This window comes from Eurosta solidaginis, chromosome 4 (genome assembly GCF_040869045.1).
Source record: "Eurosta solidaginis isolate ZX-2024a chromosome 4, ASM4086904v1, whole genome shotgun sequence".
Classification (NCBI taxonomy): Eukaryota; Metazoa; Arthropoda; class Insecta; order Diptera; family Tephritidae; genus Eurosta; species Eurosta solidaginis.
In genome coordinates, this window is record NC_090322.1 from 240,196,237 (window position 1) to 240,210,150 (window position 13,914).

The 13,914-nt window shown below is 33.9% G+C and overlaps 1 protein-coding gene across 7 annotated transcripts in view; it reads right to left on the reverse strand.

Moving 5' to 3' along the window:
- The window catches only part of NFAT (NFAT nuclear factor), a 284,245-nt gene that overhangs the window by 49,487 nt on the left and 220,844 nt on the right, over nucleotides 1–13,914 (reverse strand). For 6 of the 7 annotated variants that reach the window (XM_067785265.1, XM_067785263.1, XM_067785261.1 and 3 more), the window contains 2 exons: nucleotides 2,948–3,322; nucleotides 41–184 (listed from right to left, as the gene is read on the reverse strand). In XM_067785265.1, the coding sequence (XP_067641366.1) occupies nucleotides 41–184; nucleotides 2,948–3,322 (519 nt within the window). The remainder of the gene's footprint in view (nucleotides 1–40; nucleotides 185–2,947; nucleotides 3,323–13,914) is intronic. The other variant, XM_067785267.1, reaches the window with a different exon arrangement.

The following is a 13,914-nucleotide window of genomic DNA, read 5'->3' on the forward strand; positions in this document are numbered from 1 at the left end:
ATAATTATTTTAAAAAAAATATGATTAAAGAAAATTTTACCGCGCACGATGTTGTTGCTCTGGCTGTGAGACAATTTCCAATTGTATACGCCCATTTGATGAAGTCACCGCAGTATTTTGTGGCATAGCTGGTTGACGTTTATGTGCCACACGAGTCATGGTGCGTGGTGCTGTTGGTATGAGTCTGAAACAAGACGGAAATAAGAGAAGTTAAATCTTTTGAATGCAGTTAAAACAACTTTAATTTAATTTTTTTTAAAGCTAGTAGAAGATGAGCATGAAGCGAAAGGAGTGTTAAGAGTTTGATATCAGGATATGAACAGTTAAAGAGAAATAAATTTTTTTTAATATATAGTAAAGAAGGCATAAATTAACATGTTTTGACAGATTTGGTACGAAGGATTTTTGTAATACTAAAAGCTAAATTTTTTTTGTTAAAGCAAAAACAAACTCTTAATAACACTGTGCGACATAACTGTGGAATAAAAAAATGTAATACCGTTTTCTTCACACAGACACTTAATCGAATCACAATTATATTTAATGAAATAATTAAGTTTCCCTTTTCATACAGGGCCTTTTGCTTCATTAAGCGAACATCTGGTAGCAGCCCCAAAAAATATTTCGTTTTTACAAAAAATAGTTAAAATGGAAAGCATTCGTTTCCTTCTTAACTATAAATACAATCTAAGTAAAATGCATGCGCAACTACCCATAGATGTTACACCTAACCAAATATGTGCATGTTTTCGAAAAAGTCATGTTATCTTTTGCAGCAAATGAAGCGAAAATTTAATTTTGAACTTTTTCGTGTTTTTTATTTGAATATAATTTTTTTATTGAAAATAATTTATTTTTGATTGTCATTTGTTACATTGACAATAAAATTCGAAGCACCAAGCAAAACCGGCTGGATTTTTCACTCGATTAGGCATTCAATAAATCAATAATGAGATAATTAAGAATTTGTATTTTGTATGGAAGATGGAGTTCAATTAGGGCTTTAATGTAGAAAACTTGAGTAATTATTTCATTAAGCCTCGTCAGTACAACGATTTCCGGATTTTCGTATATTTTAATTACAATTACAATTTTCTGGACGTATGAGCGGATTTCCGCCCTATTTTGACTTCGTGACACGGGGTATCGACTTGCTAAGTTGCTAAGTAGAACAAATTTCTGGTTTTATTAAACCTGCTCAATTTGTTAGATTGGAAGTCAAGAAAAATTAAGATAATGGATTCTGAAACTCTCGGCTGGATATTTGTATCAGTGGAAGCAAAATACCTAGGGGTTCCACTGAACAGAACCTTCACGTGGAAAACTCATCTAGATGCTACCTTTATCAAAGCAACGAGCGCTTTCTCCGCCTGCATTCGATTCTATGGTAAAACATTGGGGCTATCTCCCAAAATTGTATATGCGACATTTAATACTGTTGTGAAGTCAATATGCTTCTTTAGTTTGGTGGGCGAAGGCCACCATATACTGACCCTGATGACGAAAAAACGGGAGCTGGCATCTATGTGGCAAACTTCAAGGAAACAGTACCAATGGGACGCTACCCCACTACTTTTCAGACAGAAATCCAAGCAATAGAAGTTTGCGGCAGAGAATGTCTCCAAGCAGGGTGCTATAGTAGAATTCTATATATAGTCCAGAGCCCTTGCACACACTAGAAAAACCATAAGTATCTGGGAAACAAAGCAGTTCAGACATGCCCAGGCCAAAGACAGGCCAAATTGTTTATACTCCCAGCAACGAGCATACCAGTCAAACCCATTATCGAAACAGGAAGGACCTACGAATTCCCACTAGGTAGTACACGGGACACTGCAGTCTACGATATCACCTAATCCCCCCAGCGGGTTAGGGGGTCAGAATATACCCGCGGTAGGTATGCCTGTCGTAAGAGGCGACTAAAATACTAGATTCAAGGGGCTGTGTAGCGCAACCTTTCAGATTGCCAGCGCAATATATAGCTTCTCCAAACCCAATTGTCAACCTCACCTATCCGCGGCGAATCCTGTTTCACTAACAGACGAGGCTCTGGCGACCCCAAGCTCCTCATGGAACTTGGGGTGGGGAGGGAGGGATGGCCTGAAGATTTAATGTGGCCACATAAATCGTTCCCGAGATGGTCGGGCTAGCACCTTAATGGTGCTACGTTACTGGAGCGTACCGGATCTGTATCCGACAAAGGACCATCACATCGATAACACTCCCCAAAGCCTTCGGGGAGCAACCTTACCGCTACAATAACAACAACAACATATCACCTAATAAGTTATATCTATATCGATACACAAATCTGTCTTGGTGAGCTGGAGGATGAAACGCCGGTTTAAATTCACTGCGAATGCGTCGCTCCTGTAAGGCAGGGACTCTCTCTGGAAAGGCAGAGACACCCTCATCTAGGTGGCGGGACTCTTAATCACTTGAAATGGGGTAAAAAGCCTGAAAAGGTACGTAAATACATTGAATTCCTCTACATATAGTAATAGGCTGAAGGGTCAAGCAAAATAGATCTAAATGAAAGTCACAGTGCATAGAAGCCTAATAATATTAAAAAATAATAACTTGAGAATACGTTTTGGATGACCTAAAGAAATGTATCATGGCGGAACCATACAAGGTGGCAGCAAGGTGACATACCTACAAACATAAATAAAACTTCCATATACTTTGTTTTTGTAAATCGCTGGACTAATGTCCATATCGTACTGCGCCGGAAGTTAATGTATCAAATCATAATAATAAAGTACAAATTAGCTGTCACCGTGCTGCCACCTTGTATAGTTCCCGCCATGAAATGTATTAAGTGTGGGTAAAAAACTGAGAGCATTTAAATTTTCACGCGCTCTCTTTCGTAATTGCCGACGCCGTGTTTATTTTTCATTTGTCGCACAGTGTTATTGAAAGCAAAAAAAAAAAAACATTATCTTACTTTGTGGGTGCCACTGCATGGGTTATGCTCATCAGCGAGGGTGGTGGTGAAGTTTCTATTGTTGGTCCTTCCATATTACTAGCGCTTGCAATTTTTCTTATAAAAGCATCTTCACTGCAAGCGTCATCATTGTCAAGTTCTACAGAACTTTCAAGCTTTCTTCTTTTAGTACTCGGATAATCATCATCTCCAAACGGTTGTGGTTGTTGTGATGCTTGCGGCAAAGTTCCACCACCCAAATGCGATTGACTATTTGAATCTGAATTTACACGCTGACGATAATAATCACCAGAATCATCGGTAGTACAAAAATCATCATAATAATCGTCATCATCGGTGGGAGTGTTTAATGGTAATTTCTTATTGGGTGTTGATCTGCGTTTCGTTTGTGAGTGAGGAGAGCAGCAGCAGGTTGTTGGTGTATTTTTTGTTTTTAAAATATACATATTTGTTATTGTTTGGCAGCAATGGAAGCAATTAGTTTTGGTGTTTGTCAATAAGCTTTTTATATTAAGATACATACATACATATGATTTAAAACTTAATTAAGTATAATGCTTAAATACACATACATACATAGATATTATGGATTATATACATATTTTTAAATTTGCAAAATATGTATAAAGCGTAAATCCAATGTATCAGTAAGTGTTGGTTTGCGATTTAAAAAAGAAACTAAAACAAGATAAATTAATGAAGACTAGAGTGCGTCCCCTGATTGAAATTCAACAACTATAAACAGCACACATAGGTAGATTTTAGACATTTAGGCGGCCATAATTGAATTTATGAAAGTTGCCACAATTACAAAAAAAGAGCACTCCCACAGCTTAAGAATAGACAGGGGAACAATAATTCAACACATTCCCATCCATTACTTACCTGGCATTAGCTGTCAAGTAATCGAAATTTAGCTATTTCTGAAACGCGTGTTATAGTTTTTTTTTAACCTATGTGAAATCGCATGTTTTAACGTGAATATTTTAAGACAATTGAATTGAGTAATTGTGATGGATTCTGATATTTCAGGTAAATACTAACATTATTAGTGATGTTTGTGATTTTTAAGTTATAAATTGATAAAGAACTGATTTTATTTAGGATGTAAAAAAAAATTTATTTTTTATTTTTGGTGTTCAAAACCAGTTTTGTTATGTTTCCAATCCGTCCAAGTGAAAATTAGTTTTTAACATGGTACTTGGCACAATTAGCTTGCCAACTGCATTAAATTTAGCTGCAGATACTTGCAGATAGGGGGTTAGATAGAGGGTTTGATACACCCTTGTTGCTGTACAAAAAGAAAAATAGCCTCACTGCGCAGGTATTTTTTAGCGTTACACAGTGTAATATCTATTTTTTTTTTTAAATATAACCGATTAATTACACAATTTATTGAAATTTTTCATTTATCAAACAGTTTTAAGAAGATGTAGGCAATAAAATGTTTTTGGCCGCCTAATACTTGAAAATATACCTATGTGCAGCATTGTACACTCAGAGAAAACGAACATGTTCCCAAACAATAACCTTGTTCTTGAACTGACAACCATGTTCTTGAAAAGAGAACGGCTGGTCATAAAATATGAACAAATGTTCTATTAATGAGAACGATGTTCTTAAATTAAGTACAATGTTCTTAAATTAAGTTCGAGAAAAAAGAAACAGTACAATTTGTGTGCACTACAATGTTAAATACAACATTTGGCACAAGCTATTAAGCAGTTGTAGTGGCCCAGCGGTTATGATGTTGCGGTTACGATCGTGTGACGCGAGTTCGATCACCGTCAAACTCTGAAGTTTTTTAAAACATTTTTTTTATCTTAATTTTTTTTAACTCTTATATTTGTTCAGTTCCATTCACATATGAAAAGGTAATTCTCAAACGTGTTATGAAATGTTTTAAATATATATTCAGATTGCATCATCAAATAAGAAGAATTTCTCAATAAGAGAAATATATGAGAAAATGCATATTATGCAGGAATTATACACTTTTGGATACAAAAAAAAAAAAAATGAGCAAATGGCAACACTGCTCTTCGTTCATTTGCGCACGAGATCAAATAGATGTTTGTTTGCAAGAGGCCTGCTGGTTTTCTCAACGCGAAACACACATAGCGCCCGTAGTGTGCGTGTAAATCAGACATCGGCAAATAGTGGCACAATTGTGCACACTCAATTCACACGTATTCTTATAGCTCCGACACATAAGCAGTTTTTCATATAGATGAGTTTAACACAAGTTTATGCATTACGAGTAGATTGCACGTATTTTTTATGGAGAACGGTAATATTGAAAATTAGCCAACTCCCAAATTTTGTTCCAAGCAAATCATAAGAAGAAGAATTTGACATTTGCTATGGCTAAGGGTGTTCGCACACTTTGCAAGTGAATTTATTTTTCCCACTGGTTGGTAAATTTTCTAACATTTGTCGCAATTAAAAACTGCAATATAACAATCGAACACGACACAAAATATGTTAGCGAGTATTTTGTTGTATAGGGAGAATGTTTATAACAGTGCTTCGCGAAATTTTGTATGTGAATGGGTAAGGCGTGATAAACTTCAATTTCCAAGTCTGAAGTTCCTTCATATTTACAAACGCAACATCTTGGTTGATTGTGGCGATGTTATAGGAATACATAAGCTTGTGTTAATCGCATCTATATGAAAAATGTCAGAGCGCCGCGGCCTTTATTCTCTTTAGTTTAGTTTTCGCTGAGCATTTGACGCAGTAACATCGATTGTGTTTGTCGGTCGCTATGTTGACGAATGTTATTAGCAAGCAACAAGTAAAGATCGTTTGTTAGTTTTTTCAATGCGCACAAGCGAAACATATTTAACGTTGACCAACCCTTTTGCGCAAATACAATGTATTTAATTGTTTAACCCTTTTGCTTGCCATTGTGCGCATTAAAAATATAATAACAAACGATCTTGTCTTGTTGCTTGCTAATAAGCGAATGAACCGCAAACCGATGCATCAAGTGATGTGCGCGATTATCGCTCTCTCACTAACACATCTGCATTTTGATTTTGCCGATGCCTGGTGTAAATATTCTCACAGTTTAAATAGGAGTTTGGCATTTGTAGTGGTGCCAGTTTTAATACGCTTATATTAGCTTCACTTGCATATATGCTTTCTTTCTAAATCTCTAGGCTAAGCTCGCAAAGGAGAGTTAGACCCATCTAGCGGCAATTATTGAAGACTCGCGGCAGTGGTTAAATAACTCGCTACAAAACGAGTTGTGCTTAATAGCGGAGACACGAACCTCTGTTTTAAATATCTAAGTGGACTGTAGATACTAAAACGGCACCATATTTGCGTGTTTTTTAGTTTTTTTAAACTATATTTATTAGGTTGATATTTAACCGCTTTAATTAACCTTTTTGAAATTTTTTTAGAATACCTATCGATAACTGTATAATTATTTATACCTTAGAATTATAGTTTGGTAGGTAAATCATCTTGCCTTTTTATATTTAATATGTTAAAAAGTTACAAACATTAATTAAGTAAAGAGTCATTAGGATACAAAATGCCTGCCATTGACATTGTTTCATTCGTTTAAGAAGAAAAAATTGCTTATTTTTCAACAAAGTTTAAATGAAACAAGTAAGAAAGCCTAATTTCGGGTGTAACGGAACATTACATACTCAGCTGAGAGCATTGGAGACAAAATAAGGGCAAATCACCAGTTAGGAAAATGAGCCTGGGGTAACCCTGGAATTTGTTTGTATGACATGGGTATCAAATGGAAGGTGTTAATGAGTATTTTAAAAGGAAGTGGGCCTTAGTTCTATAGGACGCCTTTTAGAGATATCGCCATAAAGGTGGACCAGGGGTGACTCTAGAATGTGTTTGTACGATATTGGTATCAAATTAAAGGTATTAATGACGGATTTAAAAGGGAGTGGCCCTTAGTTGTATATGTGAAGGCGTTTTCGAGATATCGACCAAAATGTGGACCAGGGCGACCCAGAACATCATCTGTCGGGTATCGCTAATTTATTTATATATGTAATACCACGATCAATATTCCTGCCATGATTCCAAGGACTTTTGATCGCCCTGCAGAACTTTTTCATTTTCTTCTACTTAATATGGTAGGTGTCACATCAATTTTACAAAGTTTTTTCTAAATTTATAGGATTGGTCAAAAAACCAATCCAATCACCATGTTTCATCGCTTTTTCGTATTTGGTATAGAATTATGGCATTTTAAAATTTTTCGATATTTTCGAAAAAGTGGGCGTGGTCATAGTCGGATTTCGCCCATTTTTAATACCAAGGTAAAGTGAGTTCATATAAATACGTGAACTAAGTTTAGTAAACATATATCGATTTTTGCTTAAGTTATCGTCTTAACGGTCGACTGTGTATAAAAACTGGGCGTGGCTTCAACCGATCATTTCACTCAAAACAGTTATCGTCATAGAAGCTATGCCCTTACCAAGTTTCACAAGGATTGGTAAATTTTTGTTCGACTTGTGGCATTAAAAGTATTCTAGACAAATTAAATGAATAAAATTAAAGAAAAAAAAACTTTTTTTAAAAATAAGCTTTTATTATTTTGGTTAATAAAATTAACTAAAAAGTAAACAATAAATTGACTCTAAAGAAATATAACACTTTATAAGTTCATTGTAAGCTTAAACGATAATTAGGCTTTTTCGTCTGCGACAAAAAAATTCTATATTGTACATAATTATATATTTTTAACATTAAAAATTTACACCTAAATTATTAAATCTTACAGTTTATATCACAGTCCTAATTGTTCTAATAAAAAACGTGTTAAATTTTGATGGTATAATTAAGAACATTTAGGATCTCCTTTTCTTGCTATCGCAATGTAACACGCTTTTATTAGAACAATTAGGACTGTGATATATAAACTGTAAGATTTAATAATTTAGGTGTAAAGTTTTAATGTTAAAAATATATAATTATGTACAATATAGAATTTTTTTGTCGCAGACGAAAAAGCCTAATTATCGTTTAAGCTTACAATGAACTTATAAAGTGTTATATTTCTTTAGAGTCAATTTATTGTTTACTTTTTAGTTAATTTTATTAACCAAAATAATAAAAGCTTATTTTTAAACAAGTTTTTTTTTCTTTAATTTTATTTTTTACTTTTTAGTTTGTTTTATTAACAAGTAATAGAAGCTTGTTCTTATAAAAGCTTTAAATATAAGTATAGGGGGTGAAACAAAAACACATATATCAGTTACATCTGCGTATAACGCGTATTGGAATTTATTAGTACACATTTTATGCGCAGCAACTTCAGAGGTGTATTTAAAGTTTAAAGCATTGTAAATATAAGTATTGAAGTCATGAGCCTGGGCATTCGCGCAATTTTAGTGATGTAAATTGCATGGCGCCAGCGCCAATGCGGTGCCAGCTCAATGGTAGCTCATTGACGAAATTACTCCAAGCGAATTTTTGACGCTTCTTAGTAGTGAGTGCGTAGTACATTTTACTTGCGCTATTGAGTGAAACGACTTTTGTGTGTCAGGCACGAGTTTGGTGTTATTGGCGCTACTGGCAGTGATGACACTGAGCTGTTGACGGTAGCGCTGGTAGTTCAGATTTTGAATCAGAGAAAGAATTGATGACCCGTGTGAATTATTATGGCTTTGGCCGTGTAAATTATTATGGTGTATTTGTATATTTTAGATTTAATGCACAATTAATATTTGTGTGTTTGAGCGGCCAAATAATAACAGTAGTATTGTTAAAGTGCTGCTTAGTTGATGGAATGTCGCTAATTTCTTAGCGATGATCAGCAGATTGTCAATATTTCGTTCAACGGACGCGCGAAATTGCCACATCTGCTCAAATTTTCCAAAGATTTTCCATTCTTGATTTAACTTAAGCTGTTATGCCAATATTTTTCAGCCAGCTTTTTTCAAATAGGTAATTTTTCCAAAAGCAAAATAAATTACAGAAAAGATTACAGGGTTAAACAGCCTTAAAAATTCAGCTATGTTGGTTATACACAGAAATACAACAGAGGGTTGTGTCTCCGCTTTTCGCAAGCGATGAGATTCACCACGCGTGACACATGATTCACCACGTCCAAATATCACAATCCACGGATAGGTACCGGCGTGTTTGTATGGGACTTAGGCTGTTATGCCAAAGTAAATACAAATCTTTACCGATAACTGTGTTGTCGATTAATTTATCGAATTCTAACAAAGTAATATTGCATTGTCATCGGAGTTATACATGTGTGCAAAATTTCAGCTCAATCGGACACCGGGAAGTGTATCAAATTTAACTTGCAAGATTCCATTACAGACAACAAAAGTGAAAGTAAATAAAAGCTTATAAAAAGCGCGGAACCACGCCCATTCTGAAATTTTCTTTTATTTTTGTATTTTGTTGCACCATATCATTACTGGCGTTGAATGTTGACAAAATTTACTTATGTATATACTGTAAAGATATTAAATTTTTTGTTAAAATTTTACCTTTAAAAATTCTTCTTTTAAAAAGTGAGCGTGTTCGTCATTCGATTTTGCTAATTTTTATTTAGCAACGTTCCTGCCAAATTACATCATGATATCTTCAACGACTGCCAAATTAAAAAACTTTTAAATTACCTTCTTTTAAAAGTGGGCGGTGCCACGCCCATTGTCCAAAACTTTACTAATCTTCTATTTTGCGTCATAAGGTCAACGCACCTACAAAGTTTCATTGCTTTATCCGTATTTGGTAATGAATTATCGCACTTTTTCGGTTTCTCGAAATTTTCGATATCGAAAAAGTGGGCGTGGTTATAGTCCGATTTCGTTAATTTTAAATAGCGATCTGAGATGAGTGCCCGGGCACTTACACACCAAATTTCATCAAGATACCTCAAAATTTACTCAAGTTATCGTGTTTACGGACGGTCGGACGGGCGGACGGATGGACATAGCTAAATGAATTTCTTTTTTAGCCCAGATCATTTTGCTATATAGAAGTCTATATCTATCTCGATTAGTTTATGCCGTTACAGGGTACCGTTATGCGAACAAAATTAATATACTCTGTGAGCTCTGCTCAGCTGAGTATAAAAACATGGCCTTGAAGAGGTCTGAGAATATATGGGGTATTCCATCCCATTTCGACCAATTTTGAACCCGACCCCTTTAGAATTGGTTGAAAGTTTTTCTTCTTTTTCTAGCTTACGAAAGACGTTTTTCAGAATTTTTTCATCCAACTCAAAAAAAGTTATGAATTTTTAAAAAAACACCGTTTTTGTTTTCAAAATGCTATAACTTTTTCAAAAATTGACCGTTTGGGATCTTTTTTTATACCTTTCATGAAAATGAAATGGTATATTAATTTCGTCACGAAACCGAAAATTGTAAGTCCTTAAAGGAAAATAGATAGACCCACCATTAAGAATACCGAAATAATCAGGTTGAAGAGCTGAGTTGATTTAGCCATGTCCGTCTGTCCGTCTGTCGGTTTGTATGCAAACTAGTCCCTCAATTTTTGAGATATCTTGATAAAATTTGGTGAGCGGGTGTATTTGGCTGTCCGATTAGACATTTGTCGGAACCGACCGGATCGGACCACTATAGCATATATCCTCCATACAACCGATTTAACAGAAAAAGAGGATTTTTGTAATATCTTACCCAATTTAACAGATTGAAGCTTCAACCTTCACCATATACTTTCGTATATTGCACATATTGTTGCCTGAAAAAATTGATGAGATCGGTCGTATATATAGTATATATCCCCCACAACCGACTGTTCAGATAAGGAACTTTTCGTAATTACTGCCCTATTTTAAGAGCTAGAGGCTTCAAATTTCAACGAATGCTTACGTATATAGCATATATTGTTGTCTGAAAAAATCATAAAGATCGATGGTATATATAGTATATATGTATATGGTGGTATATATAGTATATATGTATATGGTGGTATATATAGTATATATACATATATAGTATATATATATATTTTTTCGCAAATTTTAGCCCCATTTTAACAGCTAGAAGCTTCAAATTTCACCGAATACTTACGTATATAGCATATATTGTTGTCTGAAAAAATCATAGAGATCGGTTGTATATATAGTATATATCTCATACAACCGATTGTTCAGATAAGAAACTTTTCGCAATTTCTACCCCATTTTAACAGCTATAAGCTTCAAATTTCACCGATTGCTTACGTATATAGCATATATTGTTGTCTGAAAAAATCATAGAGATCGGTGGTATATATATTATATACCCCATATAAACTGTATTTTTTTGCCCCTTTTTTACGGCTAGAAGCTTCAAAATTCATCAAGTTTCATCAAATAGTTACGTTTACGTCATATATTGTTGAAATACGTGATTCGTAGTCATAGTTTTTACACGCAGACCACAAAAAACCTGAAACTTTGCATTCTCACACAAAGTACCTACCTATTTTTTATTTTATATTTATCTTAAAAATCGTTTAGGTATGTAGATCTGTTCATTATATATTTCTTATCTTATACATCCGATTATTGGAGATTACGAACGGCATAAGATTATTGTTCAGCCCCATTCATGAAATGTATGAAGTCTTCGGCAAGACAGTCCCGTCCTTACTTGTTTTTTTTTAATTTGTTTTTAAATGTACTTTTCGGAAAAAATACAAAAAAATTTTTAAAGTTTTTTCTTTTGTAATTTTTCAGTTTTTCGAAATTTTTCGAATTTCGACATTTTTTTTTTTTCTCATAAAAAACTTCAATCAATTCTGCAATCATCACCACTAATCTCGGAGTGGGCCGATGATTTTAATTAAAAAAAAAAACCTTAAAAATTTTTTTTGTATTTTTTCTGAAAAGTATATTTAAAAACAGATTTAAAAAAAAAAGATCCCAAACGGTCAATTTTTGAAAAAGTTATAGCATTTTGAAAAAACACCGTTTTTTTTTTTTAAATTCATAACTTTTTTTGAGTTGGATGAAAAAATTTGAAAAAATTCTGAAAAACGTCTTTCGTAAGCTAGAAAAAGAAGAAAAACTTTCAGCCAATTCTAAAGGGGTCGGGTTCAAAATTGGTGGAAATGGGATGGAATACCCCATATATAAACAATAGGAATGCATAAAAACCCTACCGTTGGAGCCATTCCCAAAATTCTGTGACGTTTGCTTATAAAGCGCTGAGTTTATCTACAATAGTAAATGTATTCAATGAGTTTATCATGGGATTGTTAAATAAGTAAATACATATGTTTATTTTCATTTTTTATTTAATCTCACTCTGGTTTCTAGAGTTTCAGTTAGTAACTAAATTTTTCGTTTTTAAGACATTCGATATATGAAAAAAATTTTAAATCGTTAATCATGATCATTATTAAATAAATTATAAAATTAAAAAATTGCTTCAACTAAATGTTTTCATACATTTAAAAAAAGCAATACGGGCAATCCCCGATTAAATCATACAAACAGACAAAATTGGTTAATTCGTTGTAGTTCTATAAATAGAACAAAAACAGCAACAAATACCAAAGTTTCTTTGAAAACCGCCGTATCACAAGCATAGCTTTAACACATAATTCCATACGAAGTATGCAATGTGTAAAAGATTAAAATATGCAAAAAGAAGGCAATTGGGAAAAACTTTACAACAACTAAGGCATGACGTAGCTGAATGCGTTTGTAACCATTTCAACTATCGTAGGAGTGCGGGTTCGACTCCCGCTCCCGGGAGAAAAGGCTTTGAAGAGATTTACAAGGTATAATCGAAACAGCTGTCGCCTTGTCCGTCCTGATGTCACGTTGTTTAAATTTTTCCCAAATTATTAAATAATTTTAAATCATGTTTTATCTTTAAATTTGAATTTTTGGCGATTATTTGTTTGTATTTAATTAGCGAGACATGCTCATATTGCTTTATGCAATTGTTTTTGTTATTGATATTAAAGAAAATTTGCAAAGTTTACAAACGGTCATGGTTACTAGAACATGTTTCTGAATTTCACTTCTTCATCAGCTAGCTTTTCAGGAGCTAAGTATTGAACTCGAAATCTCCAACCTTCATACTTAATACTAGTGTAAAGATGCCTTTAACCACTCAGCCATATGAATGCCCTGCTGCTCGCTTTGCAATTGGTCTCTAAGTATTGCCTTTTTGTTGCTATTCTTTTATTCACCATTTAGGTACATACCAATTCTATATGCTTTTTAATCCTAATTGTGTGGAATATTTATAGGCGCGCTTAAGTGCTTAGTAACATTGGATTTTTATAGCATTGCATTTATTAGCAGTACTTCGGCTATTCACTAACATATCAATATTAGCGAGACATGAGCACGTGTTCTCGAAGGCTTGACTTCAGTAGCTAATATATTTAAAAAAAATGTCCTTAAATACCGACTCATGAATAATTTATTCAAATCGTATAATGACATAACTGAAAAAACGTATAGGGAGTTCTTAATTTGCAGAGCATTCTGTACCAGTCTTTACACTAAAGATAAAATCATAGTAATCAGCGCAATTAGCCTGTGGACCGAAGTAGTGGCTCAGACACGTCAACAATACAGAAGAAAGATAAAGAAGTAATAAATATAAAATAAAGTTATAAACATACATACATATAATTAAAGATTTGTATGTTGAGCATTAAAACTTTGGTATTTGAACAAAAACACCCGCACGAAACTGACGACAAGTTAAGAGTGCAATAAACACTTTTAATAAATATAAAGTTTGTAAACATTGAATGAGTAAATAGCTACTTATTAAGCAGGTACTTGCAACGTGTGCAAACTAAAACAAGTAAGAACGGGACTGTTTTCGGCTGTGCCGAGACTTCATACCTTTCATGAATGGGGCTGAACAATAATCTTATCCCATTCCTAATATCTAAATAATCGGGTGTATAAGATATAAAGTATATAGTGAACAGATGTATGCATATTAGACCGGGTCGATTTATTAACCGATATCGCGCCA